Source organism: Anser anser (assembly GCF_964211835.1).
Source record: "Anser anser genome assembly, chromosome: 1".
Lineage (NCBI taxonomy): Eukaryota > Metazoa > Chordata > Aves > Anseriformes > Anatidae > Anser > Anser anser.
Window position 1 is genome coordinate 77,640,096 of NC_139720.1, and position 26,615 is coordinate 77,666,710.

At 34.6% G+C, this 26,615-nt stretch overlaps 1 protein-coding gene across 22 annotated transcripts in view; it reads right to left on the reverse strand.

Annotated features, from left to right (window-relative positions):
- Nucleotides 1-26,615, reverse strand: part of C2CD5 (C2 calcium dependent domain containing 5) — a 67,814-nt gene that overhangs the window by 1,779 nt on the left and 39,420 nt on the right. For 8 of the 22 annotated variants that reach the window (XM_083829463.1, XM_083829449.1, XM_083829450.1 and 5 more), the window contains 15 exons: nucleotides 24,605-24,793; nucleotides 22,762-22,953; nucleotides 20,165-20,351; nucleotides 18,905-19,069; nucleotides 18,447-18,587; nucleotides 16,334-16,397; nucleotides 13,183-13,244; nucleotides 12,128-12,226; nucleotides 11,632-11,721; nucleotides 10,751-10,838; nucleotides 9,571-9,657; nucleotides 4,360-4,410; nucleotides 3,275-3,376; nucleotides 2,240-2,430; nucleotides 289-435 (listed from right to left, as the gene is read on the reverse strand). In XM_083829463.1, the coding sequence (XP_083685589.1) occupies nucleotides 289-435; nucleotides 2,240-2,430; nucleotides 3,275-3,376; nucleotides 4,360-4,410; nucleotides 9,571-9,657; nucleotides 10,751-10,838; nucleotides 11,632-11,721; nucleotides 12,128-12,226; nucleotides 13,183-13,244; nucleotides 16,334-16,397; nucleotides 18,447-18,587; nucleotides 18,905-19,069; nucleotides 20,165-20,351; nucleotides 22,762-22,953; nucleotides 24,605-24,793 (1,855 nt within the window). The remainder of the gene's footprint in view (nucleotides 1-288; nucleotides 436-2,239; nucleotides 2,431-3,274; nucleotides 3,377-4,359; nucleotides 4,411-9,570; nucleotides 9,658-10,750; nucleotides 10,839-11,631; nucleotides 11,722-12,127; nucleotides 12,227-13,182; nucleotides 13,245-16,333; nucleotides 16,398-18,446; nucleotides 18,588-18,904; nucleotides 19,070-20,164; nucleotides 20,352-22,761; nucleotides 22,954-24,604; nucleotides 24,794-26,615) is intronic. The other 14 variants (XM_083829453.1, XM_083829466.1, XM_083829457.1 and 11 more) reach the window with 6 other exon arrangements.

Below are 26,615 nucleotides of genomic sequence, written 5' to 3' on the forward strand. Positions count from 1 at the left end.
GAACAACTAAGTTTAGCACTACTGTGTTCTGTGGTTCCTGCCATTTACTTCATCCTAGCAAACCTAGTATTTTATGTATTTAACATCAATACCATTTGGGTATTTATGAAGCATATCTGCAATTTCATGTTAACTTGGGGTGTTCAGAATGCTCTTGGTTTCTTTAAAGCAACATTATGATGAGAGATCCTGAAATGCTATGCAGACATGGCTCTACAGGGATCTTAATTTATTAAAAATATTTCTGTCTTACTAATACAAGCACTGTAGTTTCTTTCAATAATTTACCTGATTTTTGTTCGGATTCTCCATGAAAACACACTGCTTCATTATGTATGAGACAACTGCATTGCCCCCTAAAGCTGCAACATGTGCTCTCACCATTGCAAACACTTCAGCGATAAAAGCATGGAGAAAGCCACTGACACCACCCTCCTATAATGGGGAAAAGGAAAAAGAAAAAGTATTTTATGTCAGGTATTGCAATAAGATGATGAATACTCTCCTTACGTTTTTATCCACTGAATATTTCAGTAAATCTGAAATTGCATTTTGTACAGAACGTGAAACCCATTCACTTTTTAATCTATCACAGATAAAACACAGATCAATTGAACTCACAACTAGGTTATTCATTTGTGATTGATATTCTTCGTAGTAAGTGTAGTACATACACCCCATTCTTTTCAGATATTCCTACACCTTTGCAGGAGCATGCATGTTCAATTGACACTTGAGTAACGAGCTTTTCTTTCACCAGGAAGAGTAGTGCCGTTTTATTTTTTTGTGTAGTAGACACAGAATAATTTACACTGAGGACTAAGAATCATTTGCATTTCCAGGAAATGAATAGTAAGGAGTGGCCGCTACCTTTTGTCACCAACTACCATAACCAAAGTATAAAGCAATACAAACACAAATGTAGCTAATTATGCTTCTGTAGAATCTGAGATGATACCACTTAAGTTGGATATAATGACCTTTCTTTTGACTCTGTCGCAACCTTGGGGCAATAGAACTTTTAATAAAACTGGTTTGTGACTCAGTCTATATAGCTGAAATAGGTATTAATTAGTTGGTCTCAGTGCTGAAAAAAAGCACACTGTCAGCATCACTGAAAAACTACACAGGCTTCCCAACTTCACGGAGGAGCTGAATTCAATACTTGAGCAACTTACTTCCACTGAGATCTGTTATCATAGTCACCAAAGCTTGAGTATCAGCTATTTAATTTGTATCTATAGAAGCTGCAGTTAGAATAAAAATGCCATGAACTCAATGTCCTCATCATACCTTACTACATCCTTTTGAAAATGTTGTCCTTTTCACATAGATTTCTCAAATTAAAAGGGGCCATTACTTGCAAGATCCAAACAAGGCATTCAAAGTTTCTATATAGAGCTTTTGACAAATTTTTATAAAGACTTATCATTTTTATTAACATCTGCTATGTAATTTTATAAATGTGTAATTATTGGGAAACAGCATACTCTTCAGTAGTGGTAAACCAGATAGGTTCGTTCTATTTCTGCATCTAGAAATTGTGGCAGAAGGATGGAGCAGCTTCCCAAAAAGAACATGACGATGATAAAGAATATGTCTTGAGATTTTTCTCAGAGGAGTCTAGATCTGGACTGGACTTCATTGTTTGAATATCATGAACTATACCTTCTAAGCTGCTTGTGTGGTGATATACTCAATAGCATGCTTTTTGGACATTTATGATACAGACCTATGTTACTGAGAATGCAACATTAAAAGTCAGTGCAAATGTTATATACTGTATAGGAAATCTTTATTAACTGAAGACCTCTAAAATCCGAATACACTATGAAAGTTCATCACTGAACTTGCTAAATGAGAATGTTTTTGTTTGGCGTTTTTTTTAAGCATTCAAATTAATCTGTTTTGGGTACAAAAGAGTCCAACTCCCACTGCCAGTCAGACCCATTTTTTCACATAGTTCTGTTTAAGAACTTACTGGTTTAATATTATACCCAAATCAACCATCAACAATGGCCCTAGGGTAAGCAGCCCTTTCTTAACAATGCCAAACACAAAAACGCTCTACTATGACAAGAGCAACACGATACAACTTAATCCCCATTCAGCACCTAGCCTCAAGTGACAAAAAACTCAATTCTCTATGCCATACCTCAACTCAAACCTCTGCAGGCATTATATACTTAGCCTTGATTATTATAATAAACAAAGTGCAAATCCCTGATACACAGCTCACCTCACGTAAAGAAGTAGTTTCTCGTATAAAAAACATGTTGATTATCCCAAGATATTTGGTTATTTTTGCTCCAGGTATGAAAGAAAGAGGTGTCATCTTAACAACTGAGATGGTAGAATTGGCACATGATGGAAAAGAACGATGCCGTAAGTATCCCTCAGCCAATGGACTTGCTTTATCAAGTGAAGCAGCTAAAAAGATGAAAAAGAAAGAAGAGAAAGTAACCATCAAGAAAGATTAATCACTGTTTCTTAACACACAACAACTCTTCTTTATGGTTTCCAAATAGCTTGGTGACAACATTCAGCTGCCTGTGATGCTCAGCCATATCATGTGAGAAAGGAAATTATCATGCAATGCATGCAAAAAGGAGACAAAAAGCTGAAATGGAATTTATTTGGAAGAGTGGCATTCCTGCAAAAGAAAACACTGAGGCGAGTAGCTGCACATACAACAATCAGTTATAAAGTGAAGGTAAAGAAAAAAGTGCCAACATTTTGAAACACATATTCTGCTGGAGGAACAAATTATTATAGGAAGTGTGAAAGTTGTTGTGTTTCCCCAGTGCAGCATTTTCCATTAAAACAGATATTAATCTCTACTAATTTAAGCAAGATAGTCAGACCTGTGGCCAAAGAACTGCTGAAAAATAACTCACCACTTGCTAATTTAGTGACCATTGCCTTGACTGTCACCTTGGTGATTGCTTCCTGTTTCTCACCAAAAATTTTCCAAGATCATACATACACCTACATCCATGCAGTGTATGTTATATAATTAGTAGCCATACACATTTATTGATAACTAATTTTTACTAAGTGAACAGAAATACTGTATTTTGCTCTTTATGATACTGGTTCATAAACCCTGTGTTAGCTTACACAGACATTAACAATGTCGGCAGTTTTCATACTCAGGTATTCATTCTATATGTGATCTGAAATATTACTGCTGGGCAAGAAACTCCACTATTCACCACTGGGAAATCAGAGGTATGTCTCAGATTATCATAACGTGGTAGAAACAGCCGCCTACTTGTCTTAATTGATCCGCGCCTTATGGTCTGAGCTTTCAGTTTAATGAGCTCTATCCAGCTGTTGCATCTGTCTGCAAAGGAACTGTAATCAATTGACGTTGCTGAAAACACAGACAGAAAAACAAAAGAAAAAAAACAAAGAAAAAAGTATGGATGATGTCTCTTGCTCATCTCAATGCTCCTTCTGAGGAGGCAATTATCTGTCTGAGAGAGAATGAACATCCCTTTCCAGGTCTGTTTAAAGGAAAAGTTACAGTATAGGTCTGGACTTGTCCAAACCAGTGTACCGATTTCTGGTGAGGTCACAGTTGTGAACCAACTGCCTGACTGGGACTTCATCACTGAAAAAACATGCAAATACAGTCATTAATACCTTACGCTAGATTTTATTTTATTTTTAAATCCCATGTTAGGTATTAAGCTTTTATTTCTTTAAGCTTATCTAAGCCTTGTTTAATTTTCATTGCTATTCCTTTCCTCCTGAAGAGCTGCAGATCGTGATTTAAACTTCCTAACTACCACTATCTAACCCAGAGACTGAAAAAAACCACTGGTGATGATAATAAGAGTCACAAGCTGAAATAGCACCTCAGTTTTAAACACAAATGAATTTTCCTTAACAAAATGCTATCCTCCTTCCCCACCCAACATTATCATTACAACAAGGACTAGAGTTGTTTCTGTTATTACTTTTTGGAATTAGTTGCAGTGGTGTTTGCATTTCTTCAAAAACACAAGTTTTGCAAACACCATTTCTTCATTATCCTGAAGAAATGGAAGGAACACATGCTAACTTTAAATTAAGACAACATTAAAAGCAAAAAAAGCTCTCTCTCAGGAAACTAATTTTCTGGCAGATAAAGTGATCTCAATATATTTGGCAGAGACACACCTATTATTAAAAAATCTGACTTCTGTAATTATAAAACATCAAAATATTATGATATTATTAAGCCACACCAGAGCATGCATTCTCAGTTAACTAGTAAACACTTCCTGGATTAAGACACATCCAAAAAGAGTATACCAATGTCCTAAGAATGCTTATTCTGTTCTGGCATATGGCTAAATTAAGTAAACTCACCTCTCTGAGCAGCAGGAATACCTGTGTGGGAACTTGCACCCTCCAGGACTTCTAATAAAATAAAATGAATTTCACTCAGATAATATATGAGCACTGGTAACTGCAAGTCATGTAGGATGTGACTAACAGCTTTCTTTTTATAAAAAAGTTTTAGAGTAAATATCAGAAAAACCTTCTATATATACTCTGCTATGTAATGTACCTTGAAAACACAAATTAATTATAAATTAGTATAGTTTATTAAATGTCTTGCAAAAAGATAATTTGTTAAGCAGTTCCGAAAGCACATAGATACTACGTACAGACATTTAATGTTTAGCTTAATGTAAACAAACAGAAGAGTTTACATTAGAGTTTATGTTACAGAAGTCAAACTTCAATGTTTATTTGAAATAAAGGAATCCCCAACTTTTTTCACCTCCCATCCCATAGCAACAGCAAAGATTTTCAGTAAAAAAGGAAAAACTGAGATCAATTATGATTTTTCTTTGAACATAAGGCAATAAATAAGCTCAACAAGTAACAACAAGAAACAGCAAGTTTAAAATCATAGATGGCGATTCTGATCATTATTTTTTCCTGTAAGAAGTACCTTTCATCCCGTTTACACTTTTCTTGGCACACTTACCAGTTCTTTTATCAATAACACACAAACAAGTAAATACGCCCATCACTTCCAACACATTTGCTCTCATCACCCCTCACAGCACAGGAATAAGGTTCTTAGAAATAATGGTCCAATGAAGACTGTGATTCTCATTGTTCTGGTAGATGAATTTATGGTCTATTGCTACAGTCTGTCACTACAGAAACCGGGTGTCAGTCTGACTTTTAACTGGCCTTTCAACTTTTAGTAACTCTTAAAATGCTATCTGAATGCAAAAATAAATTTAGTCTATATTACCCCAGGAGTTGCCATTTAACCTTACAGTTATTACTTCTGCATCTTTTATCACGATAACAGATTAGACTTTCAAAACTGTCATAACTTCAGCAATCTACCATAGCAACATCTCTGATAAGCAGTGAGCAGAAGAGGTCCTACTTACAGTGATGTGTCATAACACAAGAACTGGTGAGTGGCACGCAACTTTTCCTGCTTACGTGTTGAAGAGATGGCAAGCATGCTGAGTCTCTATGAAAAGGATGATGGATTCTTCCCCCCAACTTGATACCTAATCATTCTTGCTCCCTTTATAAGAAGGGGCATACGTTTTTAGGGCACGATGCATCTGATCCTAAAATTAACTTTTCTTTTAGGATAAGCTATGCTGTGTCCCAGTAGTGTCTATTTATCTGCATCAACTGTAATAGTCATCTAGGTAAGATCAGAAGTAAATATAAGCACTTTTGCTCACATGAATCCCATTCATAGTGAAGTATTAAATCTTTAAGTCCTCAGGAGACTTAGGAAAGCCTGGTTTTAATACCAATTGCAACTAAACCACTAGCAACATTTATGCACTGTTGCTGGTAAGTTTAAGAACAATATAACAAGAGCTAAGATTTTTCCCTATGACTTATACTGAATAATAAACAATACAGGAATGAGGATACTGCAAATGTTACCCTAAAAGAAACCATTCACCGTGAAGAACAGAAGTCAGCCAGGGTAGCAGTGTCTTACAGAGAATGTGTTAGAAGAATGATGTATATTCAGGCCTCAACCTTTGACATTAGGACTGTCAGAAGTTTAACAGAAATCTATTTTATTATACTTGTCTCTAGTCTCACACATTTTCTGATCAATCCAAGCACAGCAAAAGCCATTTAACACCATTCTAACCCTACCTGACATCAATTAAGAACATCTAACAGGATATTGGCAGACATCCAATGCTTTTCAAAACTTACTTTTCTTCTCCTATGTTCACTTGCACACACACACAGCTCTCTGATTACAGATGATTTTATAAACATCTTTGAAGAAAGTAAAACCTCACGGATATGGACTAAACTACAAACAGTCCATCTTAATAGACCCTAGTTTGCCTCTTTACTTTCTGGTAATTTTACAGTCATATCAGAAACTGATCTACAAAGTACAGGTTAGAATTTCTCCGCCCCTTCCTATATATATCTATATAGATAGATTAGATGCATTTGGAACATTCTACTGTTGAGTACCATCAAACTCTGTATGTTCAAAGATCATATTGCTTAAACAGTACATGAGATTTGGCGCTAGAAAAGCAATCACACACAATGGCCTAGTCTCTGTTCCAAGGCTATAAATAACATACAATCTCAGATTAATTCAATTTCAAAATTAATTAAAAATTCAAAATTAACATTCAAAATTCAAAAATAATTAAAATTCAATCTCAAATTAATTCAAATCTCAAATAAATTCAATGTTTTTATGAAAACTGTTAAAAATTGGAGAACTTAACTCCACGCTTGCAGTTTAATTGTGTCTAAAATATTATTCAGCTGCATTTAACTTCATACTTGTTATTGACAAGTAACAATTTTCATGGTAATAACGAATGACATCCAGTCCAGTGAAAGCATCAATCTTAACTCCACTGCAAACAACACAACCTAATTACTATACTATATGCTAGATACTACAGTGCACAGTAACATTTTTTTAATAAACTATGTCACAGTAGAAGTATTTAGTTACATATAACTTGGTACATTATTTAAGTCCTGTTTGAGTATTACAGTGTACATATGTAATCTATTTTTATGTTTTCTGGTCCTTGGGATGTTTTTTGAAAAGCCGTTTTGCATCACGGAATAATACCTGGAACCTGAAAATAAAGCAAAATTTCTCATCCCTCTTTTTATATGCCTGCCTGTTGGCCAGGGATTCGACACCTGTATGGAAAATGGCATTTCTTCACTTCTAACAGATTAAAGGAGTTTAACACTTACTAGGACACTACTGTAAACTTTACAGTCATCCTCAGGGCCCTGACAATATACAGGCATGTGAGAACAGAAAAGTAGATTCCTCAAGTCCTTCGTCAGACTCCTACCCTATCACCCCCCAAAAATCCCTACATTCCACTGCTGGGGGTGGGAAAAGAAGGACTACACAACTCCTAACACCACTAGATGTGAGCAAGACTCCCTAAGAAAAGGCTCATTCTCCAGGCTCCTAACTCACTTTCAGCTCAGCTCGTGTAATAACAGTACTCTAAAGAGTACTTGAGGTTCTCCACACAGCACACCAGCAGCATAGAACAAGATAAGCAACTGACTAATATGGAAAACAGATATAGAAGTTCTGCCAAATGCAAAAATGGAAGTGGAAAAACCGAAGAACTCAAACAAACAATCCTCTTGTAAGCTATCAGTTTTGAGAATCTTATGTTTTGAGAGTAGAACAAAAATTTTCAGATGAAACCATGACTTTCCCCTTCCTGTTTTTTCTTTAATCTCTCTTTAGTGAATTATTTTAAGCTGGATTAATGCACAAATTAAAAGCCACTAAGCGAAAACCAACCTGTCAAATTTTGTTTATTTCAAGGGTGGTAACTTTTTATTTACTAAAGGTCATTATATAATAAAGTTGTATAAAAATACTTTAAAAAAATAACAATCTTACAGAAAAATAAGAGAAAAAGGTCATCAGTATATTAAATAAACTGCTAAGTAAGTATAACTACAGGGAAGCCTCAATGCCTACTTGTGAAGAAATGACAAATTAAATAATTATCTAGTTGAAAGCCTCCGAAGTGAATTGTAGTACAGCATCGATTGTAAAGACCACCCAGAAGAGTTATACACATGAGCAGGCTACCCTCTACTGGTCAGCGCCTATTTTACAACTAGCACAGTCTAGGGACAATAAATAGACATTACTGCTCACTTATATTGCACAGGCAAGAATGACATTTTAAACCAAAATGCTAATAAGATAACTGATGCCTATAAAGCACATCTTGCTTTCAAGAATTTAAAGAAATGCACTGATTGTTTTAAACAAAACTAAAAGCAAGCTAAATGACAAAAATCACATCACCTTCAAGTAATAACTTGCTGCTACGTAAGCGATAAAAATGCTCCACTATTTTCCTCAACCATAATCAGTAGACTTTGAGGAAAACAAAAAAACAGAGACTGTTAGACATGGGACTAATCAACAGAATTTGCCATAGTTAATACACGGGTTCCCTTTTTGTGTATTAAATGCTGAATCTCAAAATCATGACACAATCATAGAGCAATGAACACTGGGCTCCAGTACTTAAAAACAAAGTATTCAGTGCCTCAGTGAAAGTGTAAGTTTTGAAGCATCTCTACTACAGAAACAATATGGTACTCAAAAGTTTATCCTGGTCAGTAATTTCTGGGTAGCTCCTCTTTTTGAGGATGAAAGGTTGATATTATCATAGCATAAACAATTAGAAGTTAAGCAATGAAAAATGTATTAAAATAATACAACACAATGAGAATATCATTGCTGAAATTAAACTGACCTCTGAAAATGCAAACAAACATGGTAGACATCCTCTTTTACAGAACTTGTATAACAGAAAAAGAGGAGCTGTAACATTTTAGCAAAAACATTTACAAAATTCACACATACTAAACTTTCTATGCCTAGCAGGATGGTGGACAGATTATCTATATGGTGGGCAGATTATCCTCCAACAACATACAAGAAAGAAAATACAGCTGATTTCAATGAAGGCTGTTTAACAGCTAATAGAAGTGCTGCATGGTACAAGTTGTTTATTATACAAGTTTAAGCCACTTCACCTCAAAAAAACTGCACGCAATTTTGCTCAGCCAAAACACCAACATTTGCTAGATAAAGTATTTCCCACCACGAAAACTATGACTTAAGCTATTTGAAGCTGACAATAAATTCATGGAGTTGATCTATATGGGCCATCCCTAGAAGCAAAGCAGTGTGAGGCAAGCCTTTTATAATGTTTTATAATTATAAAGTAATTTATAATTCTTTAAGTGAAACGACACCAAACATTCAGTAGTTTTACATTTCCTATACACTGAATACAACAAAAGATAGAACTATAGGAAACCTACAAAGGAACATAAACAGAAAAATTAGCCACCTTATCTGACTCTCAAAAAAATTGGCTTTAGGAGTGAGCATATCCATTATGCTTATGTAGTACAAAATATTTAAAACATGTGAAAATACAGATATTTTAATGCTACTGCAACAGTGAAAGAGCAGTACTCAAAATCAGTAAAAAGCAGAGTTCACTCTTCTTCCATTTAACCAACCTTTAGCTGGTGAGAATGGTTGAGAAGCAAGGGGATCAGAGCTAAGTTCCAATGGAAATTGTAGCTGTTCTTCATTATCTGTTGATGCTTCAAAGAAAACATATCAAGTTGGTAATTATTCCAAAATGTTTTGCCAGTAATAATAAGCACTACAGATTCAGTTTAGTCCGGTCTGACCAGAACACAGTTTTTCAGCACATGAACACTGTTCTGTTGCTGTTCTGTATGAACAGTTAGATGCTTGACAGGAAAGCCAGCTGCAAAATTGAACAGAACCTGTGTTGTATTTATTAGGATTCAGTATTTTCAGGAAAAAAAAAATATTAAGTCAATTCATGTACCTTACACTTGATTCTGCTATACGTTACAGTAAAAAGCATATGTTTAGCTATACATTACAGTAAAAAGCATAATTTATTTAATGTAAGAGGAAAACAATTTACTGTTCCTATTGAAGGAGATAATATACAACTCATATTTTAGAAACATAAGGCTCTGTGTTCTACTGCAAAGTTCCATTCTACAGAATGGAGTATCTTCAAAGCCTGTCTAAATTCCTATGTCCAGACTGCATACGTACATTTCTAGTGTATGATGGTGCTTCATTATGAGAAAGACAAAGGCAGATTGCAGTAGTCTTCTCCCTCAATAATCCTACATGCTTTCACTGATATCAAACAATATCACTTAACTAACTTAAGGTTTTTTGGTGTGTGTTGTTTTTTTTTTTAAAGTATTATGAATAACTTATTTTATGTCTTCTTGAAGTAAGGACAGGATTTGTAAGTTTTAAGCACAAATATTCTCTTACATCATGTACTTATATCATGTACTTCAAAATACAATGAAAACATTGTCATCTGTTACATGAATATTTTTGTCTAATGAATTCAAATATAGTACACGCAATAAGGAAATACCAAACATTTCTTTCATATGACTGTAAGTTTGTTGATTAGGTGCAAACAAATACCTACTACCTGACAACTAAGTCATTCTGCTGGAGGTCACATACCTGAACTCTAAAAACCCGTGTTATGATTTTATAGAACTACCCTGTAAAAACTGTGTATGTGTAACTGCAATTAAAATGTAGATTAATTAGGTATCAGGATAAATAAAATTTTAAAAAGTGAGAAAAAAGATTCTCTTTCATGTTTATGTGCATTGCAGTATTTACCTCTTTGCTGTGATTTTTCTATAGGGGGTTTACTGGCTTGTAATGCTTGGTTTTTGTCAAATGTAATTGCAACAGCTGTGACTGCAATCTGCAAATCAGAAATAATATATTAGTAACTTAATCTCTCATGCAAAGTCCAAAAAGATTTTTGGAAAAAAAAAAAAAACAGGAAAAATCAACACAACAATAAAACACAACCACAGATTTTGCCACAGGAAAACAACGAAGGGAAAAAAAAACTAAGTAGATATAAGTAGATATAATAAAAGCCTTCACAGGTTTATAATCTTTATTTATAAACATTTATAAATCACTATTAAATGATAATTCTAAGGTCTGTTAGCATATACATCTGACAGGTTATGATTTTATTCATGTTTGCTCATTCATTCTTAGTGAAGTGACAAAAAGAATCAAACTCATTACTATTTTTGCAAGAGAAAAAGATGCTCAATTGATCACAAGAATGATGCTATACTTAAAAAAAACATTTTGTTTTAAAATAATCAAGTATATTGCATCATCTTGAAACTGAAAGAAAAACACTTAGAAACTGGTATGCCATATTCTTACAGAGTATGTGATAAAACCTTTTAATGGGTATCTAATCAGGGCTTTTTGTTTCCTATCTAGCTAAAGAGATGTCATTAGATACACCATGATCAGGAAACACCATGCAATCCCATGATTCGCAGAACTGATGACCCGATAGGTCACCCCTTTTTCTTCACAACACATTACAGCTGTAAGTTTTACTTCAGAATTCCACAGACATACTAGTAATCCAGTTCTAGCCCAGTTTACTCTCAGCAGCACATGTCAATTGAAGGCCAAAACTGGCACGCCTATATGCTGAAAATCAAAAGAAGCAGTTTACTTACCTGAACTATTTCATCCTCTGGTAGAGCAACTGTAAAATTTACATGACAAAGGCAGCAAGGAACCATAGATCGCAGTTTAAAATACAAGCTCTGCCAAAGACAAAACATTATTTGTGTTAGGTAAAAAAAAAAAAAAAGGTATGGTTTACTTCAGAAGAATTAATGATCAAAATTCATAGCAGAAATCATCTAATCATGTTAATTTTTCTTGAAGAATTAAAAGTCTAAAGTCAGGATAGAATAACTGTCTTTATATCACTGTTTCCAAAGTACACTACCAATCAAAGGATTCATTCTGATTCAAAAAGCTTCAGAAATCCTTGATATATTAAGAAGGCTGAATCTATCTTTAGAGTAGCTTACCAACTAATAACAGGCACTGTGTAGCCTAAATGTGGAAAGCAACTATGAAGAAAATGTTATTTTCAATACAGCCTCGCTTCACTTTGCTTCCACATGAACAACTCAAAATATGTTTGAAATCAAAGATTCTTACCTTCAACAGATTCTCACAGAGATCATTGAAGTTCTTATTAAGTGTTTGATTTGTTAGATTAATGTTGCTTAATCTGGATACTCTTACTGCTGTGAACATCTGAATGAGAAACAAACGCACTTTTTAAAATGCACGTCTATCTATCATATTAAAACCAGAAATTCATAAAGAATATAAATAACTCATAACATAGTTAAGAAAAAATGAGAGATAGAAATATGAAGGAAAGGGAAAAAGCTGTAGCCAGTCAAGTAAAACACTTGTTGCTCAAAGTTTTGAGACAAAATTTCTACAAACCATTGCTTATGAATATATGAAAAAAGTGATTAAGCAAGATATGAAATACTGTATGTCATTTTCACTTGCTTCATAAAGCAGTCATGCTACCACCTCCATGATTTTCAACAGCAGAAATAAAATTTATGTAAATCACGTACAATAATGGACTGTCATAACAGATACACTGGCAATCCCATCAACCTGAAAGCATGTTGCTAACACAGCCATTGTTTTCAGATTCGACCTGTACCTCTGCAAAGCACAGTCTTACACTGTACCAATTTACATCTGTTTTACACGGGACTGAACTGTGTCGTACAACCCCCATTAAAGTGTTTAAACTTCATTATTAACAGAATTTTCTCCTACCTCCAGATTGGGTTTACAAATTCTTACTTATCTTAACCTATTAATGTTATCAAATTCAGAATCTCACATAACACTTTCAACACCTGTTTAAGAGTCTGTAAAATCTAAACAAACTATTAAGAATGCCTGAAAACTTAAAATTCCGTATTTTACTGCAGCTACTTTCTAACACTCACGTTATTTTAATAAATTGTTAGATAACGGCATTTTAAAAAGCACAACAAAATATACTCTCATACCCTACTTTTCTTACCAAAATATCACTTGTATTTCTAACACAAGAGTATCCTTTAAATTTATCTTTCAAAATCAGTATACTTCAGAGATCGCTGAAATTACTACTTCATATTTCAACCCAATTTGAAAAAAAGTTTTTATTTTTCTTTCTTTCTTTCAAATAACCTTACTTGAATTTCTGGTGTCCAGTTATTTATACCAGGCATAATTTCTGTGTTGCAACTGTAAAAACCTGCGAAGAAAATATTTGGGAAAATTATGCTGTACACTGAAATATCAAAATACTTTGAAAGAAATATATACAATATCATTTGAAGTTTTCCAAGTAATTCCCCTCAAGTGTTCCTGAATACTGGATAATAACATAAATAAAAGAACAACACATAGCTTCTGTTATTTATATTAAAGTGAAAAACTAATAATAGAGATTGAACTCACCACTTCTAAAACAAATACTCTGACTGCAGAATTCTTATTCTGAATATTTCTTGAAATACCAAAAAGCAAGACCAGAGGTGTCATCGTGTTGAGACTAAGTAGTATGAAATGCAACACTGAGTTACTCCCCATGGAGACTGGGTAGCTCATGTCCCATGATGCTAAGACGACCTGGTGAGACATGCTCCCTGACTGCTTCACATTGCCACTTCTCCCAGATCCTGTGAAACAAGAAACTCCCAGCTAGCTGGTCCTGAGGAAGAAGAAGCATACAAAGTACTTTTGCTCTGATGAAGAATACACTTAAGCATTCTCATAGGAAGGACCAACACCAAAATCCACTATTTAATTTGAATACACTAAGTACAAATGACGAAGCTTACTAAAAAGGTGCTTGTTGGAGAAGCTAAAAGATAACCCTTGACAGACAGCATAGAGATGCTTTGAAGATACTGCCTGAAGACTGGAGTACAAACTCCTAGCACTTACTAAGAGAGACTTGAAAAGACTGAAAAAAAGGGATAATGACTAAACAGCACAGTAAGAGAAGTTATCAAAAGTAAATAAGCAACCTTGAAAATCTGAATATACACCTAATGTGTTCAAAAGAGAAAAATCTGGTGGGCTCTGTGTCAACACACAAAATTAGCTAGAAAAGAAATTGTGAACCAGCTTGCAAAGGGTATAAAAATAAGTAAGTTTTCTTTCAGAATATCAAAAGCAGAAATCTTGTTGAAGAATCAAGTTAAGACAGAAAGAATATTCAGAGAAGTTAACAATAGCAGAAAAATATGCATTTTTTGCATCAATGTTCACGATGGCGGTGAAGGTTTCCATGCTGGTAGAAAACCCTTGTTTAGTTTTCATTTAAGAACTTGTCTTAAATGAAAGTTTCTGAAGAATTTATTGGACAAATGGGCAAAATAACAAGTAAGAAATCATATAAACAACTGGAAAGGGAAAAGATGAAATAGCTGACTAACTGATCAAACTCTCACTTAAAATTACCTTGCTACCAGATGAAAGGATCCTTTCATCTTCTGGTAGTGAGATGCCTCGAAGTAACTGGGAGCTACTAATTTGCTTAGTACAGATATTGATATTACTGGTCTGTCAAAGACATTCTAGAAAATGAAGTTCATGGGCACACAGAAAAACAGAACGCTGAAGAGAAGCCAATATTACTTTTGTAAATAAACTGATGTCTTACACATCCAACAGAGTTCTCTGCAGGAATCGACAAACATGTAAATAAAAGGCTGACACAACCTACTTCGGACATCAAAAGACATTTTGTAAGATCCTCCACCAAGGACTCTTCAATAAACCAATATGCTCAAGGGCAGAATAGAATACCATGAAGAAAATACAACTGATTAAAAGACTAAACAGAGGGTCAGAAGAAATGGCCAATTTTCACAATGGAGACATTTTTAACTCAGGATTGTATGCTCCCAACATAACTTATCTACAAAAGAGGAAAAAATGAGGCAACTGCTGACAGCCTTATTTTAGGGTAGTAAAATCAACTGCAGTGGGACCTAACAATAGATAATAAGTTGATAATAGATGAAAATCAATATAAAAAAACAACTGATGCATGCAGAAAATTTTAACATCATATATACAATGATAGATTATAGCCAATAGAGACTATGAGGAATAAAAAAATTGGTTCTAATAATAGGGAACTATGATAAAGATAGTTCTGGACTCAACAGAACTTAAAAGGTATGTACTAATAGCAATTATTAGGAATGGAACGGATATATTCTCAGATGCATGGTAAACTCAGAAAGAAAGAGGGATGACAAGTATAACCAAACATACCGTGCAACTTCTGTATAATCAACAACTATGTTAGCCTCTTATCCAGATCAAAGAGTTCCACTGAGAGGCATATGACAGATGTCTATAAAGCCATAGATGGCATAAAGAAGACTGACAGAAAGCAATGAGTCATATTTTCCCAATACAGTAAGGAAGAAAAACAAACAAGAAGTAAGATGGTGGCTGATTCAAAACAAACATAAGGAAATGGGTATAAGGGTGCATGTTCTGGTGCAAAATTCTACAAACACTGAAAGCACATGGATTTAAAATGCAAACATCCAAATGCACAGAAGAGTTTGACAAAAAGCTATGAATTACACATAAAATATCCTTCTCTTGGGATGCTGCTGAACTATGAACTCTTAGCAGACTATTTTTTGTTCATTTTACTTGCTCTTAATTTAATACAACACACATTCTTGACTAATCCCTGTCAGCAAGCTTACACAAGGTGATACAGTACACCTCTTCCCGTGTTGGATTCTTAAATGAGAAAAATAAATAAAGAAAAATAAAGAAAAAAGAAATACATCTATAAACACTGAAGTTAGAAACTACTGTTGTTTCTATTATGTGACCTTATTGCTTCCTATAGAAAATCACTTACATTTGAATTGACAGTATAGCACAATCACAAAGTAAGGAAAATACATATGTACCAGATAAACAAGACTGCTACAGAAGGGCAAATTGCTCACCTCAAATTAAAACGTTCTTGGAATACAAAACCACTATGTCACATTATACGGCTAAAAATACTTGAACAACATACCGTGCTCCATGCCTATATGAATTAACTACAGATTTACAACAACAGTACAAATCAGTGACACACAATATGCCACACAAATACTGTGTTTACCTGTTTTCAGTACAGATCAATCCCCACAGAAGTCTTAGGGACTTGTTCTTCCCAGGTATGTCAGACAAACTGAACTCTTCAAGACAATTTTCACTTTAACTTACAATGTTCTATTTTGCCCAGTATGTCATAAAAATGAAGTTATACAGGCTACAGCATAAATTAGAAAAATATGTTTTTAACTATACCAGAAGGTGGTGGAGCATCTGTCAGTAAAGAATGTACATCTTCCATCGCATCTGTATCATCAATCTGGAAAAAAAAAAAGTAGTTATAGATAAAAATCATGTTGCTCTTCCAGTTTTAAGTCTCAGAAAGATGTAAAAATTATGTTATCAAGAGATCTGTATCTGACAGTTAAGGAGAGATTTTCAAAAAGGATTCCATCAACCAGACTTCTTAATCTAATCCAGCAGTCTATGGTGTGCTTAACACTTGAAAAGCAGTTACCTTAACTAAATGGTATTAAAAATAAAATAACACACCCAGAACACACAGGAACTGCACTAGATAATAATAACAAAAAGATAATTTCTAAAACAATTTAAAATACTAAAGGTTTTACACAACTTAGAACTAGAGCCTTGACTATGAGAGCTCTCATAAAGTCTATAATTATACTGATGTGATCATTCCCTGCCTCTTCCAGTGCCAGACAAAAATCTTTCCAAGACTTTAAAAAGCCTTGTTCAGTATGAGCAATGGAAAATCAAATCGGAAAAGGCACATTTTGGGTTATTAGTTTTTCTGTTGAAATAAACTCTGCCACATTCAATTTTTAAAGACTTTTCTTATTTCAGATCAGACTGAGAACACATCTACTCCAGCATTCTGTAAATATTTCTGTGCTCTTTATATGTAGATTCATTCTGCCTAATTGATCTGCAAGAGATCCAAGTTTACTTTTAAGCTTCTGACATTTTCTTACCACGTTTTTTGGAAATTGCTTTTATCTTAATTCCAGTATTAAGCGGTTTTCTGTCGTGTACTGCTTCTCTTTGACACACACACAACTTTCTCATTTAAAAAAAGCAAAAGAAGAATACTTTGATGTTGTTAAATACAGACAACCTTAGCACTCATAATTGCCTTCCCACCATCTCACAGCACTTCCTCATCACATGACTTTTTTTTTAAACCACTCTCTTACATATTTCCAGTGACCAATGATTTTAACTGAGGTCAGAGTAGGCAGCCTCATTAAAGCCCCTCGAATACTGTGTCTAATACTCCATTTCTTAACAAAGGATACAGTAGTAAGTGGTCGCACACATGAAAAGTCTTTTATTTTTTCTATAAATAAAGATTGTGCTAACAAAACATAGGGGCGCATATTCTAGGACAAACACATTCACATAATGTAAGGCACTAAACATGGTCCCTAAATTCAGGCTCCGTTCTCCAAGTATCAGTTTTTTTCCCTACTCTGAGCAGCGTTTATAACATACTCTCCTATGCACTTATGATTTTCCTTTCCACATAGAAAACTCCTCTTATCCTTCCAACCACATGTACCATGGTCTATATATAAGGTGAAGGGAAGAATTCCCTGAAACAGTAAAAACTGAGCTGAACTCTGCTTGGACCATATAATGCAGTCCTTAACTAGCTGATCTTTGCTTGTAATGTATTTACCTTCTCAATGAGGTAACCCAACAGAAATACACCTAGTTTTTATTACCACTATCCCTCTACCATTTGAGAAATGTGAAAGCAAAATGGAGGCTGGGCATATGTTTTTTCAGATATTTTTTGTAATTTCTCCAAAGGGTCTCTTGCAGCAAAACGGTCTTTGGGGGCTTTTATGCCTTAACATAATCCTCTGTTTTTGAGAGAGGCATTCAACCCTTTTGTATTTAATCAAATATCTTCTGATTAACTCATCTATTTCAATGCAGTGCCTCAAAGAGCACCTCTCACCATTTTTGTTTTGAGGATACAATTCCATTCCTGTTGGTGCACAAAGAGAATGATAACTGCAAAAGTGCTTAATGAAAATGGTCGAACAAACGGAAGAACAATTCTTGCCAGCTTAGTTTTAATTCTATATCCTGTGATATGTTCACAAAATCTTTTTTCAGACATTGTCCCTAGAGGCACACATTAACTATGCTTTAAAGAATTGGAAGAAGAGAAAATGTTAAAAATTTGATTTTTCTTTCTACTGATACTAAATAGAAAAATTTGTATACAATTAAAAAATTGTCTTTGGGGATGAATAAGAATTTTTTTCTACCTTTTTCTTTTTTAACGTATATTTCAGGAAAATAAAAATATTAAAGTACTGAAAACATTCATCACCTCCAAGACAAAAGCATCCTTCTTCCCATGTGAAAGATCTAGCTCCGTAACTTCATCAGAGCTTTCTGACTGAGATCTTAACAACCTGGAACGTTGTCTTGGTTCTGGAATGGGAGACCCAATGATTTCTTCAGATAGCTCCTAAAAAGGGTATCAAATTAACAGTTGCTCTACATAGCTTCAAAATAATTCCAGTTCTAAGCAATTTGTTTACAGTTCTAAGAATCAGAACATTCTGAAAATAACAGAAATAGATCTAAACAAGATCAAACTGATTTGATTATGTAGATTAGGAGATCTGAAAACTGCAGTAGGTTCACAAAAAAAATAGTGAAAATAATATATTAAAAAACAATTTACATTTAACGTGATACAAACTAAGAATTCAAGGATATACATATCATATGTGTGTTTGATTCAGAAGGCTTGGTTTTTAAGAATACAAAAGTTCTACTTACTGGAGGGTTAATCTCATAAAGCTCCTTGTTTTTTGCTATCGTATCATTTATTTTCTTTTGCATGTGAGATATATGCTGCTCATAGTTGCCATCATTTGGAGTCTTCCCGGCAATCTGAATACCACCAGGTGTTGGCAAAGCTGCTAGATACACACCTGTTGCAGACTTTTTAAAAAGTCATTAAGAAAAATGATACTCTTCAGCATCTTCAAATCTCTTAAACAAGCACGTGCTTTTAATATTTTCATAGAAATAGTTTTCAATAAATAATGCTTATGCTATAATGCAGTATGATGTGTACATTGCAGCACAATCACTTTCTACAACATGTTTACTTATGCAGAACAATTATTTTATGAACTCCTTCCTTCTCATAGATCTTTTGCATGATGGAGCTCATAACTTACCTAAAAGTTCCAAACAAAATACGAATTAAAACCTATTTGTTCCTCTAAACTGTTGTGAATTTATATCTTCAAAATGAATTATGTTGATATAGGCCTTGGCATTAGTATATCTTGCATAGGCAAGTGATGGTTTCCCAGTTTCAAAGATTTAAAACCTGTCCAAACCATTTACAGTATTACTGAAGTTCTGACAGTTCCATTTTGTATTTACAGGAAACAGATCACCAGTTCAGACAAAAGAAAATGCAAACCAGTCAATATTAACCCAAGCATCCTCTTACACTGATGCAGGAAGAAGCATAATTCATTGTTCTAACCCCACATGACAGAACAAGGTTAGAAAATATTGTGAGTTAACATTTCCTCACTAACTTTAGGACGCTTTCAATCTATAATTTATTTCTTCAGTGCCATTAAAGAAGAGGCAACAGATCTTTCTCTTGTTGGCAACTAACCAAAGGATGTATTTGAGAGACTTAATTGACCTTCTTTGTCATGGAACTGTAATGCAACTTGAAGAACAGGGATCTCTGACAGGACCTTTAAAGAACACAATCGTTTTTCTGTAATTTATGCCATTAAACCATTTAAAGCTTCTTTTCCTCTCATCCCATTTCTAGTAATCTTCTCCTCTAGCAGAGGACCAAGATGTTCCAATCTTCTTTTCTGGCACTGAAAGACAGCCTGTCCTCATTTGTCAACATTTAGGCATCTTACTGCTTTCCATCATTTCAATTTTTTCTTAAAATAACATTTTAATATCTCTAGTCACCGTGAATTCCACAACACTTACATGTCTTCAAAAAAATACTGTAAGAAGGCAAAAGAATTCCAAGATTAAAACTGTACTTACTGCCAACCCCATTAGCATATTTTCACCCACAGTGATTTGAATTCTTAGCCCAAACAGAGCATTCATTCCTCTCAGCTTAAGTTTATTCATCAGTTGAGTGTGCACTTCATATTCCATAAATGGCAAGAGATTACTGATAGATGTTGCATTTGCTTCTGCTTGAGCTTTCTTCTTTAGACGGCATAATCTGACAAGATGAAGTGGTATATGGCATCAGCAGAGAAACAGTTTCAATGGACTGTTGAAAACCAAAAGGGATAATAGTATATTTTGATCTTCCCCCCTCAACGTATAACTTAATAAAAATAGTTTTTTTTTAATATATTTTAAAATCCTGTAAAAAAATTAAAGTAAATCCTTGTCAGTAAGATCAAGGCAGACTAATGCACTGAGGCTCGATAACTTAAGATTTGATCTTCATTTTTAATAGGAAGCTGTTTTAATTATCAATAAAAACATGTAACAATAACGGAAACAAAGTAGAACAATATGTAACCTTCAGCAATATTTAAAAATATTCTCTATCTTCTCTATCAAAGCAGTATACAAAAATTAGAAATACTGCCTTTTTCTAGACTATTGAACGAAGTCACATCATTTCCTTCCTTAAAATATGCTTAAGGGTTGCTATCAAATAGAAACAACATGCCTCACACAGGTTGTTTTTCAAAATAGTCTGACAGCACCAAATAACAAACACCTGTTTCATATTTCTGTTGCTGCAAATCTCTTAAGCGCGCCACGTACAAGTACAGGAAATTACATCTACTGGTAGAACTTTAAAAATTCGTATTAATACAGTTATTCAAGGCACACTTGGGAATAAAGGAAAAAAAGGAGAAGAAAAATCAAATGCTCTCACAATTTAAGCACTAACAAGATTAAAAATACTTGTATTTCCATGGGAAAAAAAACAACTACAAATACCATCTCTGACTACACTGATAGTCATAGTCCATCCACCCTTTGAGTTTATAGTCCCATAAGCTGAAATTCAAACACCACACCAGTGTAATGACTGCCTACTTTCAGTGGCAAACTGTCATTCAAAAAGCAAACAACAACTTTTAATTTAATGATATAGTCAGACACTTTCTTCTAAGGACCACCATTACTACATGACCATGAAAAATGTGGTAATTCACCCAATCCTATCAAGTTGTGAAGTTCACCTCAAAAATCTTTGTCATTATAGCTCCATGTCTCTTTTTTTTTTTTTTTTTAGGGGGAGGGTTGATCAGAGGTTGGGAATGTTTTGAGAAACTATCCTAAAGAAGATGGGACATCTGCAAGCACTCCAGAGGCATAGCAGGAACAACATTGTGACACAAAGTCGACTTCCAAACTGGTGCTGAACACACAGTTTAATAATATGGAAAATACCAAAGGAGAACTGCATAATACACCTCTACAGTAGCTCCAATAATTCTTCTCTAACACAACTCAAAGAATGATAACTGTAGGGTGATTAAAAAAACCCTCACGTGAGAAGTACAACCTCCTTCACAAAGCAGGGCCAGCTTGCAAGATCATAGCATGCTGCTCTGAGCTTTATATAGCGTGGTCTTGAAAACTCCCAAAGGATGGAGAGTGCACAGCCTCTCTATGCAATCTGCTCCACTGCCTGACTGTCCTCATGGGGTAGAAGCTTTTCATTATATCCAGTATGAACCTCTATTACCTTCAGCTTATGCCTCTTGTCCTTCCACTGCGCACAATCCTTTTTCCATCTTCTCCATTACCTCCCCATTGGTGGGCAGGATACTGTTAGATCCCCCTGTATCCTTCCTCTCTCCAGAGACGACTAGTCCAGCTCAGGTGCTCCTTACTCTTTTGTTGGCCCTCCACTGAACTCACTCTAGTTTACTGATGTGTTTCTTACTCTCAGAGAATAAAAAAAAAACAAAGGGTATTGTACTGACTGGTCCCCCTCAGTGTGGTATAACCAGCCAACATGAAGGGAGCGCAGACCATCACCCCCTCCACATGTTCAACAAGACAGGTCCCACTGCAGACCTTATTACACTTGTCACAGTCATCCAGACAGGTTACGAACCATAAATGACAACCCTCTCAGCCCAAGGTAGTAGTTACCTACTCATGTAGCTGGCCACCCTATACAGACTGTACACAGCTAACCCTTCCTTCTTCACCCCAAATCTCCTTATTCTCTTTTCAAAATTCAAAGACTAGAGTCTCTCAGCTGGACATAGCTGACAATTCTACAGAGATGAAGTTCAGTTACAGATGCAATCACAGAATTAATATAACTGACTTTAACAGTTGAGTTTCCAAGGGAATAGCTTTAAATGTTCACGTTAGCAGTGGCAAACAGCAAATTAAAGCATGAAAACTCTAATCCAGGCAGACAAAACACCGCAGTGTCCACACAAAAGTTACCAAGGGTTCCATCAGCAAACATGACGCACAATACAATGGGAGAAGGCTCTCCTTCTCCTCCCATACCCTAGTACACTGTCATTAATGCCTAGCAATTCAGCATCAAAATTTCAGATTTGATAACATACTGGATTTTAGCAACAGGAATTCTTTCAAAGATCTCTAAAACTTTACTAGGAGAACATTTTGATCGATACCTGGCTTGAATAAGACATCCCTTCCCAATAACTGCTGCCTCTACAGGAAGATCAATTGTGGTAAAAAGGACATCAGGAACTTTTTGCTTCCTGCAGTTGTAACAATAAGTGAGATGAGCAGGGAATGGCATGTTCAATTCATCATATGGAATATGGCAAAATCCACAACCTGGTGGTGAAGCTTCTTCAATCCTAAAAATACATTATGGAGAACATACTTAAAACATCCGCATCTTATTGACAAACATCAACATGTGCATATGTGTATAAACACCTACAGCAATACCTACTTAAATCATACACTGCAGCTGTATTTTGTTCTATTATACCAACATGACATGTATTACACCTCATCAATAAAAAGGATAAAATTAGGCTGCACACTACTAGATAAAACGATGTAATAAAATTTGTGTTCAAACTTATTATAGAAAGATCACATACATACAGTGGCCAAATGACTTATATAAATCTAAAATGTTACTGAGCTGGCTTTAGGCTCCATGACTTTCTAAATGTAGTCCATGGTACAACCGCTGAGAATTTGCTGTTCCAAATACGACAAAAAGCCTCTTTTACCTGGATTGTATCCACAAACCAAATGAGCAGAACATGAACAACACAACAACCATCCTACTGAGAAGCAGCACAATATGCATTAACATTGTAAGAACAGCAAATTTATTTCCTAAGATAAGGTGTAAGGTAAAACTTGTTATTCACTAAGAACAGTTAGTCCCCCTCCCCAAAAGGAAATATCTAGAAACAACCACTATAAAAATATAAACCAGGAAAGCATAGGCTAACAGCATCCCAACAAATTTATTTTGTTTCACATGAGCAATTCTTCACAGTGATTTTTGAGGAGATGCTTAAAACAAATCCGAGAGACTAGGTGTCGCTTTGCCAAGCATACTTTGTCTCAAACATAGGCTTTGTCTACCTGGTTGTTTTTACCTTCCTTTGGCATTTGTTATCCTTGCCAAGATTCTTAGTAGTAGTGAAATATATATTGAGATAAAAATGTAATTTCCTTCACAATATAAACATAACATTTCTTTCTCTTCATCTCTTACTTTCCTGACAGAATGTCCACTGATATACTGAATACAGAAAGAAGTATTTTTGTTCTGGCTACAGTTTTCAAGAGTTTATCTACATAATAACAGCCTCCTGCTAACAAAGTAAAAAAGTAATACACAGTACAACATTAGCAGGCTTATATGGAAAAAGTGTTCAGGTACAATAAATAGCCTTACTTACAACTACAGCAATCCCTTGAAATATATGACGACTTTTCTGACAAACAAACTACCAATATACATTAATCTAATTGTTTTTTTTCCTGAAAGTGTTTATCAATCATCACTCTTCACATTTTATTTGCAAAGGCAGAAACAAAGGGATATAGCAGAAAACTTCATGTTCTTCCTTCAGTTTAATGATTTTCTTCAAGCTTCAACTAAAACATACATCCTTTGCAAGTCTGTGATCACCTTTGTTTTACAACTATGCTACTTTATTTCCTATACAGCTCTTAAATAACACACAGAGCATATATACAGATGTTATAGCCACAGCAGCATTTGGCGTATGTACTTTATCATATATCTGTCTTTTTTTTTAGTAAGATATAAAGTTGAGAAAGATACCTGAGGAGTGCCAAAAAAAACACTGAGTTATCTGTGGTTAGTATCAAATGTGTTACCTTATTCAGACTGTTAGAAATAAAAACAGAATATATAATTTGCTGCAGAGTTCCATTACTTCTGTTGTTGTTGTTGTTAGTGAAAAGCAGTAAAGTGGTTGGTCCCGCATCCTGCACTGTAACACTGTAACCTACCCTAATAGAGAAGAACTATCTTGGCTCTGAGGAAAAAAATCAACCTCTCCCTTCTCTGACCCTATGGAAAAGAAGCCAGGCTGCCATGACAACCTTTGTTCCAAACAGCCTTCCATGGTGCCATCCTGAAGAAACCTAGGGTTCAGTACAGCTGCTGTGCCAGACGCGGACAAAATACAGACCTCTTCACTATAAGAGAAAAGAATTACAAAAAAGTGAATTCCTACTAGTTAGTGCCACTTTAAAATAAAACTATTAGATTAAAAGGCTTGTACTTAAGTCTCAGTGAATTAAATATGGCTATTAATTTTATGCATTTGTGCAATTTTATCCATTAAACCTTACACACAATCCTCTTGTGTTGTTTAAACCATTGTATCAGTAAGATGCAGAAGGACTGAACAGAAAGACTAAAGAGCTTTGCACAAGATTATAAAGAATATGCTATAGTATCACAAAGGTTAACCAGGTTTAAGAATGGTTTTCAATAGTACAGTTAATAAAGCATAGAAATCCAGTCAACCAAAGTAAAGCAACATTAGTAAAAAAAAAAAAAAAAGGGCTTTAAAGAATTAAGCTGGAAGTTGAGAGCCTCATCATCTTACAGACATTCACTCTCAAAATGCAGCTACAATACAACACTGACAAGGATGCTTCTTGGAGTATAAAAAGTAGCAGAACAGTAAATTTAACTACAAACTACAATAATGGTACATGTAGCATGTAATGTAACCGACCATATTCCCGATTTAGCAGAGTTAAAGCTTGCAGAAGTGCAAAGCATGATCACAAAGCTTTTAGTATTTTTGAAATTGTTAAATAAGAAACAAATCTATAACACTAAGTACATAAAATACTATGTTGGAAAAATATGGAGAAAAGCTTTCCCACATTTTCTCAAATGATATATTTTCCTTCTTAGTTGTCATTTATTTTCAGAATAATTTTTTCTTATACAATATCTAGCAGACCAGTACTTACAGAAAAGACCTTTGCTCTTTAAGCATGGAATTAAAGTGAATTCACAAGTAAGCACAGAAACTCTAATTTTAAGTTTTATGCTTACTACATTTTTAAGTTTTAACTACATTAAATTTCTAAAGAAAAGGAAAGCGTGAAATAGGCAGTCTGTTATTAGGTTACCTCTGTACACTCTTTCCCCATAGTTAAAAAAATCCCCCAAATATTCATACTTTTTTTATAGGGAGACTGATGACCAAAGGCACGTTTTTTCCATTTTTACTGTAAATCCATCCACAAGGGATGAAACTTGAAAACTACATATATGAGGTAAATAAAGTCTTTAATACACCAAAAAAACACAACCAGATAAAACAGTGTAAGGAAAAGAAACCCTGCCTTGTCTGTATACTAAGTGCTAGTGGAATAGTTACACAGGAGAACAAGTACTTGACTTCCAAAAACTGTCCTCAAGTTTTGTTAAATACATTTTTTTTAATGCAGTGAAGCAATAAATGTGAAGGAGCAACACGTGAAGCAACCCATGTCATGGCTTTCAGACTGATCATTTCTGATTATCTTACTGCTTTATGGATAGACTCATGAAAGCACTGTGTAACTCTTACTTTCTTCAACTTACCAGCTGCGAAATAAAACAAAACTTTTTCCTCCTTATCTCTTTAAAAATGCAAATTACTATTACTTTTTCTTTGAAGTATTTAGACATAATCAACTAGACAGAAAATAAATTTAGTAATCCAAGTCTGCTTCAGTTACATTCCTAGAGCAACTCAAACAACTAGTGAACCAAAGTGTTTTTCAGATTCACTCAGCCCCAGGAGGAATTCTTCACAGATTACTTTCCCAAGGTATAACTAGACAAAAAATGTTCTTGGGCCAGAGAGAAAGAGGAGTAATTAAATAAACCCCCAGTTATTTCTCCTCATCTCCAAGCTTCTCACATTTTATTATTACGCCACAAAACACCCAAGATTGGAATGGTCTTTGTCAAGGGGAATACAGCAAGACACTGGAATTTTGGCTTGAGTTG